This window comes from Eutrema salsugineum, unplaced genomic scaffold (genome assembly GCF_000478725.1).
Source record: "Eutrema salsugineum unplaced genomic scaffold, Eutsalg1_0 scaffold_15, whole genome shotgun sequence".
Taxonomy (NCBI): domain Eukaryota; kingdom Viridiplantae; phylum Streptophyta; class Magnoliopsida; order Brassicales; family Brassicaceae; genus Eutrema; species Eutrema salsugineum.
The window spans coordinates 2802977-2822134 of record NW_006256867.1 but is presented as its reverse complement, the minus strand read 5'-3'; the positions used below and the strand labels follow the sequence as shown (position 1 = coordinate 2822134).

At 34.3% G+C, this 19158-nt stretch overlaps 3 protein-coding genes across 3 annotated transcripts in view; 2 read left to right on the top strand and 1 right to left on the bottom strand.

Annotated features, from left to right (window-relative positions):
• The window catches only part of LOC18021924 (NADP-dependent glyceraldehyde-3-phosphate dehydrogenase), a 2943-nt gene extending 934 nt beyond the window's left edge, over positions 1–2009 (top strand). The window contains exons 2-9 of the mRNA XM_006404868.2: positions 3–10; positions 113–241; positions 337–456; positions 542–678; positions 749–904; positions 980–1358; positions 1441–1557; positions 1637–2009. Of these exons, the coding sequence (XP_006404931.2) occupies positions 3–10; positions 113–241; positions 337–456; positions 542–678; positions 749–904; positions 980–1358; positions 1441–1557; positions 1637–1750 (1160 nt within the window). The 3' untranslated portion in view covers positions 1751–2009. The remainder of the gene's footprint in view (positions 1–2; positions 11–112; positions 242–336; positions 457–541; positions 679–748; positions 905–979; positions 1359–1440; positions 1558–1636) is intronic.
• Positions 2010–10184: 8175 nt separating this feature from the next.
• On the top strand, positions 10185–13166 carry LOC18021923 (transcription factor bHLH66). Its single transcript, XM_006404867.2, has 6 exons — positions 10185–10523; positions 10609–10779; positions 10946–11011; positions 11602–11667; positions 12052–12108; positions 12526–13166. The coding sequence occupies exons 1-6, from the start codon at positions 10212–10214 to the stop codon at positions 12907–12909; spliced, it is 1056 nt and encodes a 351-aa protein (XP_006404930.1). The 5' UTR covers positions 10185–10211; the 3' UTR covers positions 12910–13166.
• A 2941-nt stretch (positions 13167–16107) lies between these two features.
• Positions 16108–18211, bottom strand: LOC18021922 (BTB/POZ domain-containing protein At2g24240). Its single transcript, XM_006404866.2, has one exon. It carries the CDS (start codon positions 17676–17678, stop codon positions 16356–16358), a length of 1323 nt encoding a protein of 440 aa, XP_006404929.1. The 5' UTR covers positions 17679–18211; the 3' UTR covers positions 16108–16355.
• Between the last annotated feature and the right edge of the window lie 947 nt (positions 18212–19158).

The window sequence follows — 19158 nt, the reverse complement described above, 5'->3', positions numbered from 1 at the left end:
TGTTACTGAGGTCTCTTTCTCTCTCTCTCTCGATGTATCTATGCATAATCTTCAATGGAAACCATTTTTTGTTTGTTTCTTGAAGATCTATAATGTTTGATTTTGGTGAAAGGTTGTGAGGTCTGGAGATTTGATCTCTTATTGTGCTGAAGAAGGTGTTAGGATCTTAGGTGAAGGGAAGTTTCTGCTCTCTGATAGCTTCCCTGGTAATGAACGTACTAAGTACTGTCTCACTTCCAAGGTATACTCTCTTAAATTCATATGTCTCCTCCATCAATGGTTCAAGTTTTAACAAATGTTTTGATCAAATTATGTGTTTTATTTCCTGAGCTACAGATTCCACTTGGTGTGGTTTTGGCTATTCCTCCATTCAATTATCCAGTCAATCTCGCTGTATCCAAGATTGCTCCTGCTTTGATCGCTGGAAACTCACTTGTCCTCAAACCTCCAACTCAAGTAACTAAAATACTTTACCTCTCAACAAAACTCTACATTCTTTTAGAGTGATGTTTCAAAATATTTTAACGGTCGATTTCTTTAGGGAGCTGTTTCTTGCCTTCATATGGTGCATTGCTTTCACTTAGCTGGTTTCCCAAAAGGTCTCATTAGCTGCATTACCGGAAAAGGCTCTGAGATCGGAGATTTCCTCACGATGCACCCTGCTGTGAACTGCATTAGGTATATACATATTCAACAACACAGGTTATGTTCCTATTAACTACTTAAATATCAGATGACCGGTTTTCAGTTTCACTGGTGGTGATACCGGAATCTCAATCTCCAAGAAAGCTGGTATGATTCCTCTTCAAATGGAACTTGGAGGAAAAGATGCATGCATTGTCTTGGAAGATGCTGATCTTGATTTAGTCGCTTCCAACATCATCAAAGGAGGATTCTCCTACAGGTAAAAAATCTACAATGAGTGTAATTAACCGATATATTGGATTATGAGTTAACCGGTTTAATCAACCTTAAACAGTGGGCAGAGATGCACTGCGGTTAAGGTAGTGCTAGTGATGGAATCAGTGGCCGATGAGCTAGTTGAGAAAGTGAAAGCTAAAGTGGCCAAACTCACGGTGGGACCTCCTGAAGAGAACTGTGATATAACGGCTGTGGTGTCAGAATCTTCAGCCAATTTCATTGAAGGATTGGTGATGGATGCTAAGGAGAAAGGAGCAACGTTTTGCCAAGAGTATAAAAGAGAAGGTAACTTGATTTGGCCTTTGCTTTTGGACAATGTTAGACCGGACATGAGGATCGCGTGGGAGGAACCGTTTGGTCCTGTCTTGCCTGTCTTGAGGATCAATTCTGTTGAAGAAGGCATTAATCATTGCAATGCTAGTAACTTTGGCCTCCAGGTAATAGAACTTTTGGCTATTTGGGTTTGGTTTAGTCTAGTTTTCACTTAACCGGAGCTAACCAAACAATTTCATTTTGAAGGGATGTGTATTCACAAAAGACATCAACAAGGCAATGATGATCAGTGATGCAATGGAGACAGGAACCGTTCAGATTAACTCTGCTCCAGCTCGTGGACCAGACCACTTCCCTTTCCAGGTGAATCATCGATTTCTGGACCATTATTCACCTCGTTTATGACCGGTTAGCTAACTCGGTTTTGGATTCGAATAAGCAGGGACTAAAGGACAGTGGAATAGGATCACAAGGAGTGACGAATAGCATCAATTTGATGACTAAAGTGAAGACCACTGTCATTAACTTGCCTACACCTTCTTACTCTATGGGTTAGTTTCCCTCTATGTTTTTCATCTTAGAATCAAATCAATCGGTCTTGTTTCTATCGGATTGAATCGAATAAAAATGGAGTGATTAGCGTAACAATTGTGGTTTGTAATCTCTATGTAATCAATAAGAGGATATTGCTTTAGTATAACATATAATGTAATGCAAAAGATTCTGAAGAGGGAGTGAGAGATTGATTGTGTTGTGTTATAACAGGAGCCGGTTTCATCTCACGACTGTGATTGAAGCACAAAGATCCTTTTTGAGCTTTGATGAGTCTAGAGTTAATAGTCTTTTTTTATTTTTTCATCTTGAAATAACATTTGACACCAATCTCATCGATTTCTCCGATGGAATATTTCAAAAAAGACAAAAACAAATTCTTAAAAAACAAAAAAGACGAAAACAGGAATGAAAATGACTTTATTTATTCAGTTCAAAATAAAAAAATGACTTTATTACAATAATAGAGTATATTATTTCAGATGGTCTCGATTCTCGAAAGTACAAACTGTTCAAATGAAAATTCACTTGGGGAAAAAAGGTGTGAAGTTCTCTGACCCTGGCCATCTTTTACCAAAGATGAACACACACCAATGGTTGGAAAGGGGAGTTGTGTTTTCTTTTTTTGTTGGTTAAATATGGTCGTCTGATAAAAAAGTCGCAAAATTAAATAGAATAGTTTGTTCCAAACAACTCTAGAGATTTCATTAACAATATATCGAAGTCCAAAAAGAAGAGATAAATATTTCAAAAATTCAGTTTATAGTTGATTGATGTAAGAAAGTCTACTCTCAAGTCGCATTTCTCATCCTTGCTTGCATTAGACATTGAGACATTACCATTTCTTTTTCTTTTTTAATATGATCACCAAATTATTAGGTGGAAGAATATCCTAATGGTTGTGGAAGTGTAATGCTCTCTCATTCCAATTTAAATTATTTAGTTACACTGAAAGTAATAGTTATTATACAATACTATTAAGAATTTTGTCAAATTTATTTGGCGTGAGGCATGAATGTGAGTTTTGTCTCGAGCTGACTAATCCTCCTCTTTCTCTCATATTGGAAGTAATCAAAGGTTTTTCTGTGTACTCGAGGTACAAATGCTCCAACGTACATGTGCATTTTAATGTTTGTTGGGATCAACGAGGCTCAAATAGTAGTTTGCATGCCGATCATCTAGAAATGTAAGCCTGTTATTACGGTTCTGTGGAGCCCTTGTTTTGCATGTCAATGCCTTGGGCTCACCGCATGTGTTCGTAGCGGATTAAATATTATGTTGACAATCTTATAAAAATTTGCGACAAATCATTGTATAACTGTGATAGGACCGTCTCAAAATATAAGCTATTTTCAGATTCTTTAGTAAACGTATATTTAGTGTGGTATATATATATTAAAAATATAAGTACTACTTCATATATATAGTTAAAATTTTATTTAAATAAAATTTACCTACGGGTATTCATGTACTTTTAAAAACTTTTTTTTCAAAAAAATTCGACAGAATAAATAAAAGTTATATATATATATATATATATATATATATATATATGTGATAAAATTAAATTATATGAGATAAAAATTCATGTTTAGGATATCAATTTGTTTAAAAGTAGATAAACAGAGATGTTGAAAGTTTATGTAGAGAAACATTATGGAGAACATCATCATGTAACTTATCACCATTTTTTCTCTAAAAAAATTAACCTCAAAATTTGACCCAGAGATAAAATAAAGTACAAAAGAGATTAGTTCAGTAGAAATTTCCTCACACTAAAGACATCCACACGGAATGGGAACTTCGTTAGAAACTGAGACTTTTCTTTATCATAAACTTAATTCTTGGCTATAATTCTCTCACGTTAGTATCGTTTTCTTTTGAACCACAATATTTGGTATTTCCAATCTAATAATCATGTTTCCTCAAACCTTCAATACATCACTCGCTAAAAGGTATAATAAATGCATTATTCATATCGTTTTCTTACTTATATAATTCACCTTATCAAATTCAGAATTCCGTGAAGCCATTTATGAGGATCAAAACCAATTATATATTATCTTTAGTTTTATTTCTCCTTAGACACATTTACTAATTTATGTGGAATATGCGGATTGAGGTGTAAAGGAAGAAATGACAAAGACGTATACCAATATATATATATATATATATTTATCTCTATTATTTGTTCAGAAGAATGTGAGAAAACATTTTTTATGACTTCGATTTACTTTATATAGAACAAACAAAAACAACTAGGATCATATTTTAATTTTAAGTACTTCTAATCTTCTATGTCTTAATCCCTGATTAGAATATTATTATTTCATCGATCTCCCTCTCTAGCTTTGTTGTCTAGTACATTAATTATTTGACCAACATTTGCAATTAATAATAAATGAGTGTAATTAAAGCTCATCTTTCTCTCCGCTTGTGAGTTTGTGCAAACGCAGAATGTCCCATGTGCTTAATCACGCAGAATATTTTACTAAAACTAATCCCATTACTATACTTACTTAAATAGCTTCATACTATATGAATATGTATTCGTATAATATGCAAAATAGCCTTTTATAACTTGTGATCTTGTAAAACCTAGAGTTGGCTATTTATATTTAACATTGATTACATTGATTTCCTCACAGAATCAAACAGAGATTTTTAAATTAAAGTGATACTCCTTTCATTTTCTTAAATATAATGTTTCTTACATATGAAAAAATCGCATTTAACATTTTTTGGGTCGAAGGCATATAACATTTATTAAACTTTTTTAGCTAATAAATATTAGTTTTAACCGAAACTAAAATTTTATTTTATCATTTCCTAACCTATAAGCGAATACGCAAACACAAGACATGCATGTACCCCCTAATATTGTTTTTCTTTTCTTTTAAAAGAAAAAATGTTCCTAAGATTGTTGGTTTATAAAGCACGTTATGTACGTATTTCATTTGTGCGTATATGCAATACACACATGCACATACGTATAGGCATACCATTTCTCAATTGAGCCAACTTAACTATAATTGATATGTGTAACATGATAGATCCGTCCCTGAGCATACATGAACGTAGATGGCCATATATATATATATTTTGAACCTTATGACCATATATATTTGTTCATTTGTTATAAACTCGATAAAACTATTCAATGAACTAGGTTTCAAGGTGCAAACCAATACATTAATTTTATATAAAAATATATATATATATATATATACATATATATACAGATACACATGTGCTGCTGTGCATGATTGTCTGATACGTGTGCATAACATGAAAAGATACATGCAAACATATGTACTTATATAAGTATATACTTTGAAGAATGAAGAATTTTGTTATCTAAAGTATAAGAAAAATTCGTGAAAAAAAGATTTTAAATCTTATATAACTTAAAATTAAATCTAATTAACTATATGTAAATTTTAATTTAAAAAAAAATATATATTCTGAAACCGAATTTTAATCTTTAGAAAATATATATTCTGTTTTTTTGTTATTTTTTCTTCTTTTTAAAATAAATAACTAATAATTAGAAAAGTTTATATCTTTTCATTGATAAATATTGCAATTTAAATTAACAATAATATATATCACAAGCTAGGAATTTTGATATAATTGTATGTATCATGTTTACTTTAACGCATTCAACATTACCAAATTTCATCTTTAGAATCTATTTATTATATTTTGTAATAATTAATTTCAAATTCGGGAGTATCATTTTTGGGATAGGATGTTTGGGATCTTGGGGACAAGGCAAAACAATAGAGTTTCGAGAGAACACTTGTGATGGAGTTGAGCATCATTGATGAATGTACCAAATCGAGTTTAATAATTATTGCTTAGATATTTGTCATCGTGAAAAGATTATAAAAAACATGAGCATTATACTTGATTCCCATCTAGTATTATATATATAGATATAGATAATATGTTTAACTTTTATGAATAGTTTGTTATTATACATTTTGTGCAAATGGTTGTGATTAGAAGAAATAGTGGAATAATACATGGAAAAGACTGGAACAGATATGATGGAAAAATATTCGCCACTCGCTCCTCTTGAAATTAGTAGAGAAAATAAAAAAATCATAGTTTTGATATTTGTAGATTTGAGGTGTTCTTAACACTTTTTTAAAAATAATTTAGCTTTGACCTCTCCTTTAACTATTTAGAAGTTCCATTAGAGTCTTATTTCATCTCATATATCATTTTACTAGGAAAGATATCATTCATTTGCATTGGACTTTAGTCTCTCTTTAGGTGTACGTAAGAGGATGGAATAAGGTGAGGAATCAAAGAACCTTGCGTTTGGGATGAAGAGAAGCTGTGATCGGTCGTTTGAAGAGAATCATAGGCACCATTCCAGAGAGCAAAATGAAGATGCGATGGGATGGTGCTCATATGTATAAGATTTATAATGTATAAAACTCTCGATTTCTATCAGTGTCATTGGTTGGTACTACTTGATATTACTTAGACAAAATCAACCCCAATAAGACTAAAATTATCATATTTGGAACAAAGAGATGAGAGAGCTAATTTCAAGAGGTAACAGATGCACGGATAATCATGGGCGTACAATCATTATCATATAAAGGTGCCAAACAATCAATGTTTCAACAATTCTCAGAAATACTACAAAAACAAGTTTGGGATCCAAAAATGACACTCAATTTTAAAAGTTCCATTAGTAGCACAAATTCAATATCAATATAACAAAAATTATGGAATGTGAGAACCTAAATATAATGTATGATTTAAATTTTGTTTGATATTATTAATAGATAAACAAATATTTTCACACAATAATATATGCTATTTTGGAACTTTAAACCTTTTTGTGCTAACTATTGTTTCTATTCTATAACTTTTTTTTTTGACAACTGTTTCTATTCTATAACTATTTCCTAATTTTTTAATCTAAACTAGGTGAAAGTCCGTGCTACGCGCGGATAGTTTTTTAATTTTGTGTGAGCAATGTTTTTAAATCTGTAACTATTTATTTGATTAATAGTAACCCTTGTTTAGGGAAAGCTACGATGCAAATGTGTGGTTTATGAAAGGAAGTAAATAATAATAATTGTTTACATTTTATTTGAATAAATAGGACATGTAGCAAATTTATTTACCATGGTATTATAATTTCTTTTCTTTTTATTCAATTTGTTGAATCTTTACTTTTAATAACCGAGTTTGTTTCTGGTATTTTAGTTCTTCGGTGTTTCTATTAAAATATTATTCCTCATCTCCTATTCAAATCAGTGAAATAAACTAACATATGTTCATTTTAATGTGTACATGTCTGAAGTATATTTTATGTTATTTCATATTTGTAGTCGTTGTTTTTGTCCTTCCATGACGTCAATAATTTTAATAAGGTTAATTTATAGTCAATTGAAATCTACAAACACTGTTCTGATATTTTTTTATTTTGGGGCCAGCCTTACGTATCAAAGCTATCAAACTATTCAAGCCTTGTGCCTTTACTTTGTAGTAATGTAAAATATTACATAGAGTAGTTATTTAAGCTAATGCTCAAACTATGGATTCTATCTGAACTTACAAAAATGATGAATAACCTTGATGTATTTGTGGAGACAGTCTCGGAACATGGCCACTTTTCTTGGTCTTACAGTGGGAATCCTCTTCTCCATTGTTTTGAGCATCTATCAGTTCGATCAGTCTTCCACAGGGTTGTATATCATCTTCTAAATTACTGCTCTCAGACTCATTCCATAGCTCAATGCCATTGTTATCTTACTTATCATTAGGCTTTTTGCATGTCCTGTTCTGGTCTGATTGCGGCGGCAACACTGGGATATTGACTGCTAATATTCGTGAGGATTTAGAAGAAGTGTGTTGATGAAACGTAGGAAAACAGAATGGTAGATGTAATAAAATCATTTTTTGTTTAAGAACAGTTGAAACCTGCATTGGCTATAGCAGATTCAGATGCTGCTAAGAGAAGTGGGCGTATATCTCCAAAGTCTGGAAGACGTGCAGTGGTAATATATCCCAACCGCGACCTTTTCTTCTGATGTTAAAAAAGAAATCCAGTTAAATATCCGGACTAAAGGAAAAGAAAGAGGAAATATCATTTAGGAATTGCAAAAACCGAACCTGTAAGAGAGTTTAGGAGAGCTATACATAGGAGAACCCAGAGAAAATAGAATGAAATTTTCAGGTATCGAACTTAAAGGAGCTGGAGAAGCATTCTGTTGCTGTTCCGGACAGAGACAAAATGAGGCTGTGGATATGGAATGAGAAGTGCATATATGTAGTGAAGCAGGTTGTGATTTTCACTTGCCTCAAGTAGCTCTTGGTGTCTTCTCCTCCGGTATACCTGTAGGGAACTATGAGCACGAAATCCAAGAGAATAATTCATACGACCATCAGTATTGTGGCTGTTGAAGCCGACAGTGTGATCTGCAGCATCAGTGAAATAGCTACAGAACGATGATATAGAAACCTAGCCTCGAGAAGAAAATGTAATTTGTCATTGGGGCTAGATGAATCATCTTCTAATACATTAATATATTAGAACACTTTGTTGCAAGAATATAACAATATGGTCTTGAATCATAGTTGACATTATCACCGAGTTAACCCTACTTTTACATCATAAGATACAAAAAAGTTGCTACATAGTAAAGATGCCTACTAGTGCCTCGCAGTCAAACGATCGGCAATAAGAGTAGATAGTGTGCATCTGTTCTGGCATATTGCACCATCTCTTCGGACAGTGGACGTTGTCTCCAATCTTCACGCTTCATTGAAGATATGAATTAAGCTTAGCATGGATAAGAATGGACTGCAAAACAAAAAAGTATACGGAGTCCTATATGTTAAAGGACTCACCTGAAGTAATTTGTTAGTAGCGACTCCACATACAGCCTCAAGTAAGTATGGCAGTGACCTTTGAGGCTTCGACAACACCTCACATGCCTGATTTATGGCATTAACATAAACATTTTACTTTTTCAAAATAGCAGCAACGATAACAGTGAACAAATTTATCTTAAATGGCCGGAGCTAATAAAAGACCCAATTTTCTGTGATCATTCACTCCAAACAGCTTTCACTCATGCCAAAGTTTAAGAATTAGTGCCGGATTTAGAAAAGGTGTACCTTGGCAGTATCGAACATATTAACAACATATATGTGAAAGTCTCTTTGAAGCCAAATTACATCGTTGTCGGCTCGGTGAAACACCTAGAAGCAATACGTACAAATGTTCCATAAGAAGTATCCCAAAATATGAAAAAACCTGAAATAATCGAATGCGGTAGATTCTATATAAATGAATATCTTTATTGGGGGAAAAAATGTACCTTTCAATTATCAGGATTGGAGAAAACAGGACGAAGAATACTCATTTCATCATGTAATGCAATCGTGTCCACCAGAATTTCTTCCTCTTGCGTAGAAATCTGCAAGGGCAAGAGAAATATCAAAAATCTTAACATGAAAGCGAAAATAGCAAATGCCTTCTCAGTGGCCACCAACATCAACGGTTCCGGCGACTCTCATCTCGAAAACAAATCCTCCGACTATCCCACGGAGTCGCATCAATTGAAGATGAGAAACCTTTTTTAAAAAATTGGAGATGAGAAACCATTATTAAAAAACAAAATGAGACCTAGATCTAAATCTATTGGAACAGATCGGGAACAGATTGAAAACACTAATTAAGATGGTCAATCAGAAAGAAAAGGAAATTAAAATCACCTACGTAAATGGGAAGGTTTGGTTGTAGAGCGTGAGGATCTTCGGTTGGTGCAGAGAAAGTTTCATAGGGAGGTGGAAGTCTCTTCTGAAAATTGTCGTCGAAATCATTGAAACAACTGGTGAGGATAAGTTCATGGCCGCCAATATAAATATTATCGGGGAGCCTCGGGAGGAAGACGAGTAGAATGTCAGTTTTTTTTTAATTAATTAAGTTTGGAAGGGATAGGTGTCACTCTCTCCAGTGCTGACGTGTCACGCAGCTGGAGAGAATTCAGCCTCTTTTATATATTAGATATAAAAAAAAGAGAGTAATACTCGAAAAAACGTACAAAAATTAGTTTGTATGTGAGTAAGATTCTTTAGATTATTGAATGTAAACAAAAGTTTCGTTTAAATGTATACTGTTAAGCTGTAAAAAGGAATGATTAAGATAAGGAGTAAAGATAAAACAAAGTTTAGACGGAAACTAAAGGCGAAGATAATCATCGAGTCATCATCATACAAAGTTACAAACGAAAAAAGAATGTTTTAATATTTCTTTTGAACCATCACCAAACAAAGAAAAAGAAAAATGGTATTAATTAGTTTTTAAATTCTCAATTTTTAGAATAAATATATTTACAAGACTACAACAGTTCCTCTTTATAATAATAATCCAAACCTCAACATTTTCTTCAACCTCCTCCCCCCCAAAAAAAAAAAAAGTGCGGAAGAAGATGATGAACTCTTCTCTTCTAACTCCTTCCTCTTCATCTTCTTCCCATATCCAAACTCCGGCGACGACGACTTTCGACCACGAAGACTTCCTCGATCAAATCTTTGCCTCTGCCCCGTGGCCATCCGTCGTTGACGAAGCTCATCCTCCTCCTCCTCCCATCGATGGCTTTGTCGACTCAAGGCATCAACAGATCATGATGATGCCTTTATCTTCACATCATCAAAACGACGTCGTTGATGGCTCCTCCGTCCAAACTCTTTACAATGGTTTCTCCGCCCCCGCCGGCTCTCTTCCTTTCCACGTCCCTCAGGCAATAAAACCAAAACAAGAAATCTCTCTTTCTCTCTAGTCTTTCTATTTTGATAAATATTTTTTATTTTATGGTGAAAATATAGGGATCGGGAGGTGGTTTGATGAACCAACCAGGACAAACGCAAACGCAAACGCAACCGCAAGGGAGTGCGTCTACAGGTACCGGCGGTACGGTGGCGGCTCCGCCGCAGAGTAGGACTAAAGTCAGAGCTAGGAGAGGTCAAGCCACTGATCCTCACAGTATCGCCGAACGGGTTAGTTTTTTTATTTATTTTTCATTTGTTTTCGATGCATTAATTTGATATCAGTTACCGAGAAAGGCGTGGAAATTAGAAACTTTAAATTTTGTCTTTAGAGTAAAAAGTTTAAACTTTTCGAGTATTTTCTGAAAAGTTGTGATGAAAATGTTTTATTGGGCAGTTACGAAGAGAGAGAATTGCGGAAAGAATGAAAGCTCTTCAAGAACTTGTTCCTAACGGCAATAAGGTATTTTATTTAATTCATTTTCAGTTTAAAAACATTTTATGTTATTTGAATCATCATTACTCGGATGTCAAAAAAAAGGAAAGAAAAAAAGAATCATCATTACTCTGAATTTGTATGATCCATATTATTTTTTTTAAGATAATTTACAATTTATAATAACACTACTCCATTGTCTATATATTTTAAACCTATATATGGTGAACAAAAAATAATGAAAATAAATGTTAAAGTGATTTCTTTTTCTTCCGTAATTTCACTTCATTAGTCAAATGATCAGGAATTAGAGTTGTCCAAACAATAAGTTTAGCACGTCAACTAGAAGTCCAGAGCTGATTATTATTTTTATGAGTTACGTTACCAAAACTCAGTGTTAGTAAGTAAATTCATTATTATATTTATTTGGTTTACTCATATAATTGGTGGTCGTATATGTATGTATATATATATATATATCAATCAAATGATTAAACACTGATTAGATAACTAATCAGGCTACAATAATAAAGTTAACTAATGCAGTAATAAATGGGTTAAGATCTCAGTTCTGACAGATTGTTTTTTGTATAATTATTTAAATAATAATTGAACAGACAGACAAGGCATCGATGCTCGATGAGATTATAGATTATGTCAAGTTTTTACAACTCCAAGTCAAGGTGAATCTCTCTATTTGTCTCTCATACTTTTCTTACATCTATAATTTCATTCGGTTACATAGTACAAGGGGGTAACTTTTTTGAAGAAACTACATATGTATGTTTTATCTTATTCTCTTAATTGAATATTGATGGAAGATTCTTTATTTTGCCTTATAGTTGACATATTAACAAAAGAAAAGCTGACATATTAGTACAATATTTACATAGCAATAAATCAAATATGGGTCTCTGCAACTAAAATTCCTTATGCTCCCTCTCCTTTATTTATTTTTCTCGATTGTCATATACTGTACTCGCATTACATAATGCCATATTTAATATAAATAATAGTGGACCGGTGTACTGAATATTTCCGTTTTGAATTTAATTATTGCGTTTTAGGTATTGAGCATGAGCCGATTGGGTGGTGCTGCTTCCGTTTCGTCTCAAATCTCTGAGGTAATTAACTTCACTACCTCTATAATCTCCAAAAATCTAATATAAAAGTTAATGGATAAAAATATTCATATAAATTTTGCCTAAAAGTGCATTTGTTATTCAAATATCCTGCGTTACATATTTTTTGTGTGTCTCAAAAATAGATAAATCTTGCAAACGATATAGACATTATAGGGTTATTTCTCTCTTTGATGTATTCTTAAATGATGCCCCTTTAAGGGGAAGAAAAGAGATAAATAAAGTATGATTTTTTTTTTTAAATAGACATTATAAAGTTTTCAAAACAAGAAAAAAAAAAAGACAAATTCTAAGATAGAGAAAAGAGAGAGCACGCGTGCCGACTATTACTACTTAGGGTTTCGCTTTCTTCTGTTTTTTTTTTTATAAAAAAATGTTTTTATCTATTATTTTTTTCAGGCGGGTGGGTCCCACGGGAACGCATTTTCCGCGGCCGCCGGCGATAACCAGACGGCCGGAAACTCAAACGACGGTATAACGATGACAGAGCATCAAGTGGCGAAGCTGATGGAAGAAGACATGGGCTCGGCGATGCAATACCTTCAAGGGAAAGGTCTTTGTCTCATGCCTATCTCTTTAGCCACCGCAATCTCGACTGCCACGTGTCATTCTCGTAACCTTTTGAACTCTGGGGCTCATGCTGACGTCGGAGTTCCTTCATCTCCCAATCTTTCCGGTATGACCGTACAGTCAAGTAACAAGGTGAAGTTAAATGGTAACGGTGTGAGGGAGGGATCAGCATCTATCGCCGTTAAAGAGTCGGTATCCATTTCGAAGCCGTGATAACGGCCGTGTTCTTTTCTTTTTTTTTATAACATTTGGGGTTAGGCAAAGAGATACCAAAAACAAAACAGAAAAAGTGGTGTTAGTGGGAGATAAAAATCAAACCAACTTTTGGTCGAAGTCTACTAAGAATTAAGGTGAAGTTGTTTGATGTGTTAGCTAAACAACGGCGTATCTTTCGCCTATTTTGGGTTCCTTTACCTACTACACTCAAAAGACATACATTTCTTTCTCTTATTTAAATACGTGTTTACAATTAATGTTTTTGTTTTATGATAATAATGTTGGTTTCTTTGATCCGAATATCATTGGCTAGAGAAAAAAAAAAGTATATATTAGTATTGGTTTTGACATAACTGACATTACGTTATATGTTATTATAATATGAGATGGAGAGAATGTGGTCTCTAGATCTCGAAAAGTTGAAACCAATTCCTCTCGTACATCCCACTTAACCTGCTTTGCGGTAGACCAAAGTATTTTGTATACTTCTTGTATGTCAAGTATACTTCTTGTACCTCAAGAAAGACTCCAATTAACTATAATATATCCCATTTAAATAGACCATTAATTTTGTATACTTCTTGTAAGATCTCTTCTCTGCTCTTGCTTGGTGCAGCTTGCACCTAATAACCAATTTAGTCACTTACAAACCGGTGGTATGGTTCAAGCACAACATCCTTAAAGATGCTTTTATCTTTTGCTTGGTTGTTCGTGGTTATTTAACAACCAAAAGCAGGCTGAGGAGCTGGGGAGTGAATGTCCCGGAGACTTGTTCTTTTTTTTGAAACTGAGACCGAAAGAATAAGGAATATTTACTCTTTGCATGTGAGTAATTAGAAGAAGTCTGGGATTTCTTCTTCTTCTCTCGTTCATCTATCAGCCCTCCTTCTCTGTTTGAGGACATTTTACGATGGTGTATTGCTTCCTTATCAAGTTGCAAACTCAATATCATTTGCAAGCTCTTATTCCAAGCAGTAATCTATGAACTTTGGAAGAAAGGAATGCAAGGCTGCATAGTTCAACTTCAAGTCATGCAAGCCATAGTATAAAAGGCATCCAGCTGACACTTCGATGCAAGCAGGGCCGTGCCTATAGGTATATAAAATAAACATTGGCCTAGGGCCCATTTTCTATTTTTTTTTTGAAGAGTCCATTCTTTGATTAATTGTTAACTTTTAATTTTTAATATAATTCATCTACTTTTTGTTGAGAGTTTGGAGAGGATGAGGAGTCTTCATCTACATATCTTTCATCTACTTTTTGTTCGAGTCCTTCCAACTATCTCCGGTACTTGCAAACCTAGACAATTGCTAACTACTAAGTTCAAAACAACTCTCTCATATGTCTCTCTTCATTTATGTGGCTTGTACCTCTCTGATTACTCTCAGCATATAATTGTGTTTTGTGATTGTATTCTTTTGTAATTAGCTCAAAAGTTCTTCAAACGTCTGTTGAAAAAACACTTTGTTGCTCAAAACACAAAGAGATAAAATCAGCTTCAGGTAAGTTCAAGTGAACACTAATAGAACTTCGAAAAGGCATTCTTGTAACTTGTAAGTGTAATGCAAATCTACTGTAGCTAAGTCTAGTGAGTTTTGTTACCTTATTGGGGATATGTACTTTGTTTGGCAGCTTACCAACTGAGCTGAAACTAGGGGATAATGTTTTATGTATATATGGTCAATAGTCTTTTCACTTCTACTAAGCCTTCCTGTCTCAATATAATTCCACTTCATGAGATTATATGATTCAGTTGTTATGATACTCAGTATAGATCAGGTTTAGACGACCAGAACAACCTCAGTGAGTTGTGTTCTTCTGTCTCTCTCTAACTCTGCCTGTGACTCATAACATTCAAGAAATGTGTTCATGTGATTAAATATAGATCCTTAAGTAGAGAGAATCTGTGCTGCTACTAGTAGTCCACGTGATTGATTTTCTCTTTTTTCAGGAAAGGAGAATTCAAGGACAAAATCAGAGTCTTCACTAGTTCCCTCTTGTTTGTGGCTTATCTCTTGCCTTTTACACTACATTACACTAGGACCTGAATTAGATAAGCCCAACAAGTAATGTAATGTGAAATAAGGCCCATTTGTTTAGGATGTGCTGTTTATCAAGGATGACTGTACAATAAAAAAATGGGATTCTCCAACAAGTGTTTCTATATTCATGTTACGTAATTGAAAAACTTATCCTTGAGAATTGTATTCATGCTACAAGCAAACTATATTTCTTAATTTTATGAAGTATCAATTTAGTTTATACCTTTGCACTTGAATAAAACACATATGAGCTATCTTCCCTCAATCTTGTTTCTGTCTCAATAAGCCTTTATTAGAGCCTGAATCCATCTGTTTTGGATTCTCCTACATGTTATCAAGGTCTAAATAAGTAGATTCCAAAATCAAGTTCTATAGAGCTTATTGAGATTGTAACGAGAATGAAAGAAAAGAGCTCATATGAGGTTTATTCAAGTTCTTCTATAAGGTGAAGCCAGAGACCAATTGAATCTGTACATGATATCATTGAATAGCGTGAATCAATTTTTTTTTCTGTCAAAAAGACATTGTAAGTTGTGTGAAAATTTTGACATTCTGGTTTAAAGTAGCTAGTGTTGCCTATTTATAACTTCTGTTTGCTAACTCAATTTCCTCTTCTTTCCCACTGGTTTACGAGTAAATGATCACAAGATAGCAATCTCATTCTTTCACATGACCCATTTTCTTTAATGAGAATATTACCATTTAAGAATGCAAACAGTCCATGTGATCAGATTGATATTGCAAAAGTGATGGAAAGACGTGAATTAGATTCGTTGAAGATCAAAGCTTATCCACTGTGCTAGCTCAGATTGGCATGCCACAAAAATTTTTAAGAAAGTGTTTGGTCAAAAGGATGAAACAGAGAAAAAGAAAAATTCCCTTCAAAAACTAAAGAGGATAAAAGTTATATGCCTATATTCTTGGGGACATCTTTACGGAAAAGTGAAAAGAAGATAAAAACTTTAACTGCCCCCAAAAGACAGTAGTAACAGTTGCAACCACTCACATGTCCTGAAACTCCTGACTAAAGGGAACGAATCCTCATAAAACCTTAAAGAAAGTTAGATTGAGATTTTGTCATTTTGGAGATGCTCTTCACAGTTTTAGACTGCTAAACAAAGAAGAAATCAAAACACAACAAACCGCAAGTCTGCAACTAAGAACTTTGAATCCTTGATCAGTTTAAGAGCCACAAGATCGATATCATTTCTTATATCACAGGTCACAATAAGGAACACTTTCTTTTTAGAACAAAACTAAGATCAGTCTAAAGCATTTTTCTATTGCTATAGTTTTCTTTGCCTATTGCTATTTCTCTGTAGTTTTCTAAAGGACTCTAAGAACACAAACAAACACACAAAAGGAAAATAAAAACAGACCAGAGAGTATTGAGTCAATGAATCAGATGATCGGAGGAGGAGGAGTCTCCCACACATCAAACACATTCTCTTCACTATGCAAAGCAAAAAGCCGATCCCCACCAATGGAGAAATCACAAATGGAGCCACCATAGCTTCTTCTCAGCCTAGAAGTCAAAACCCAATCCGGTCCACAAAACACAGAGATGGAATCATTCATCGAAGAGAAAAGCTGACCTTCGTGCAAAGCCAGCTTAGGGTAACAAGGCTCGTCAGGCATCTTGCTTTTCATCAACCTGCTCCTAGAACTCCACCTCACGCTACCTCCATACATCCTCAGATCAATAAACCCCAAATCCTCAAACTCATTCACAACGCAGATGGAGTTACTATCTTCCATAGCTATAGCATCTCTCACCCTCTTCTCATCTATCGCCATAGGAGAACCAATATCCGACCAAGACCAAACCATGTTCTTGTCTCGAAAATCAAGCAAACTAATGTAACAGTTGTCTTTTCTTGGAAACAATGTAGCTACAAGAAGACAGTTCTTACCATTCAACCATTGTAGCTTATCAGCATCACCTAGTGACCAACCTGGACTCTCGTAGAAGAAATCGGTTTGTTTTCCGGTTATCTGATCCCAAACTCCGATCCCATACTCATTACTCCTTCCTTTACAGCTAGAGAAGATCTTATAATCCGGTGAGAAACTCAAAGCTCCGGCTGTGTAACTCTTGACCTGGTTCTCATGAGAGACCTGAAACTTATACCGGAGATCACCTGAAGATGAGCTGAACAGTCCCATGCCACCGTCTCCTCTTCCCAATTTCTCACAAGCAGAGAGTACGATGTTGTCTGAATCAATCCATCCAACATCGTTCACTCTCTGGTAATCGAGGTTGATCGGATAATGCTCATCAAGCATCCAATCAAACACGTGGACTACGCTCCCGTGCGCCACGCAGCAACCACCGTCAGGTCCTGCCCTGATGGCGGTTCCGTCTCCGGGAGCGATTCCTTTGACGGAATCTGATAACCGGAGACGGTTTCCGTCGAATGGGCCCCATTTAGCGGTTCTCACGTGGTTGAGTAAGCCGTAGAAGGAAGCTTCTCTGTGGAGGAGACGCTCTGGGATGTTTGTAGGGACGTTGAGGTCTCCGGTGCGGAGGAGATCGAGAAGAACGGCGAAGCAATCTGGGTTTCTGTCGATGAAAAGATTTTCCGGCGACGGCGAGAGGTTCCATTCGTCGTCGAATAACGCGCCGAAGAAGGAGTCGCGACCTGCGTTTGCGAGCGTCGTTGATGTTGTTTCGAAGATTCGACCTCCAACGTTGAATTTGATCCTGTCTTTTGAGTTACCCATCAATGGAAGAGAAGAGATTCTCCAGAATCTTGTTCTGGAAATTAAAAACGATGAATTCGGGATTTGAATAGAATAAAGCAGAGAGCTTTTTTTGTTTTTTGTTTCCGAGAAAGCTGGAAAATTTATCAGAATCAGTAATCATTAGCTATCATGTTATGTTCATAACAAGACAAGAAGCCATGACAGATTACAGAGAGAGAGAGAGAGACGGAAAAACTCGGATTACAATCAAATTGCGAAGAAATTGGGCACGAGAAAGAAGCTGTTTCTGATTAATGAGTAATCAAATTCAAAGAAATCAAATTTCAGAAGATGACCTCTAACCTCTCTCTCTCTCTATCCCTGAGATTGAGACATAGCTCGAAACTCGATCAAATTAGAGGAAATTGAGCTCTGGGCACGGGAAAGAAGACGCTTTTAAGTAATGGGAAATCGAATTTAATTACGTGAAATTTGATCTGAAGAAAAATTTGAAATTTTTTCAGAGATGTGAAATTGAATTGACTCTGTCTTCTCTCTCTCTCTCCTTTTTTTTCTTCATTCCGTTTACACACAACAGTTGTTCTACATTTATACATTAGAAGAAAGAAACAGGTCCATGTGTGGGTCCCGCGTTATTTTTTTAAGTTGCGTTGTTCATCTATAAACCGTAGATGTTAGTGTTCTTAATAAACTGGTTTCTAATCTAACGGTTGATATTTTGTTTTGTATATTGCTAAATCGGGAGAAGATAGATTCACACCTCGTTTGGTATTTATTTATCTGACATTTATTTATCTATATTTATTTATTTATCTACATTTATTTATTTATCAATATTTATTTATTTATTTTCGTTATTTTTATATACACATCAAGTTGAATTTGTGACATCGAGAAACATTAGTAGTTTATATTTTTCAGGTAACATAAAGTACGATGTCCTTATCTTTTTATTTATTGACTTACAAAAATACAACTTCTTGATATAATGATAAGAGGAGACTTTCTCGAGTATTATTATCGATTTTAAAATAATATTTCGTGTTAGTGGAACAATTCAAATCAGATGATTGTGATACAATTTATAAACAAATCATTGGTGACTCATTGTATGACAAGTTTTAAATATCTATTTCTTGTCCTTATCGAGTTATAAAAAAGTCAGTATTATGATTCTGAATTTATAATAGGAAAATTGAGTAAGAAATCAAATTTATTTAATTATTTTTTGTACATCCTCGTAAATTTGTTTCATTAGAAAATACCAGAGGATTAGTTGCACAAAAAGAGAAGAAGAAAGTACCAGAGGATTGATTGAGGTTTGGTTTACGCAAATAACAATTTCTTGCAATATAACAATAACTTTTGTTAAGGATTAATTTGTTTTCTGTCAAATGTTTGTTTTGTTAGAATCAAATTAAAAATGTTATCGTGAGAACGAGTAAATGAGACGATAACGTATGCAATTTATGTCCTTTGAGATAAGAGAGGACCAAAG

Excerpts from the sequence above, each read along its gene's own strand:
- LOC18021923 (XM_006404867.2), top strand. The coding sequence starts at position 10,212 with ATGATGAACTCTTCTCTTCTAACTCCTTCCTCTTCATCTTCTTCCCAT. Across the intron at positions 10,524-10,608 it reads TTCCTTTCCACGTCCCTCAG|GGATCGGGAGGTGGTTTGAT; the intron begins GCAATAAAACCA and ends GTGAAAATATAG. Across the intron at positions 11,012-11,601 it reads TTGTTCCTAACGGCAATAAG|ACAGACAAGGCATCGATGCT; the intron begins GTATTTTATTTA and ends ATAATTGAACAG.
- LOC18021922 (XM_006404866.2), bottom strand. The coding sequence starts at position 17,678 with ATGGGTAACTCAAAAGACAGGATCAAATTCAACGTTGGAGGTCGAATC.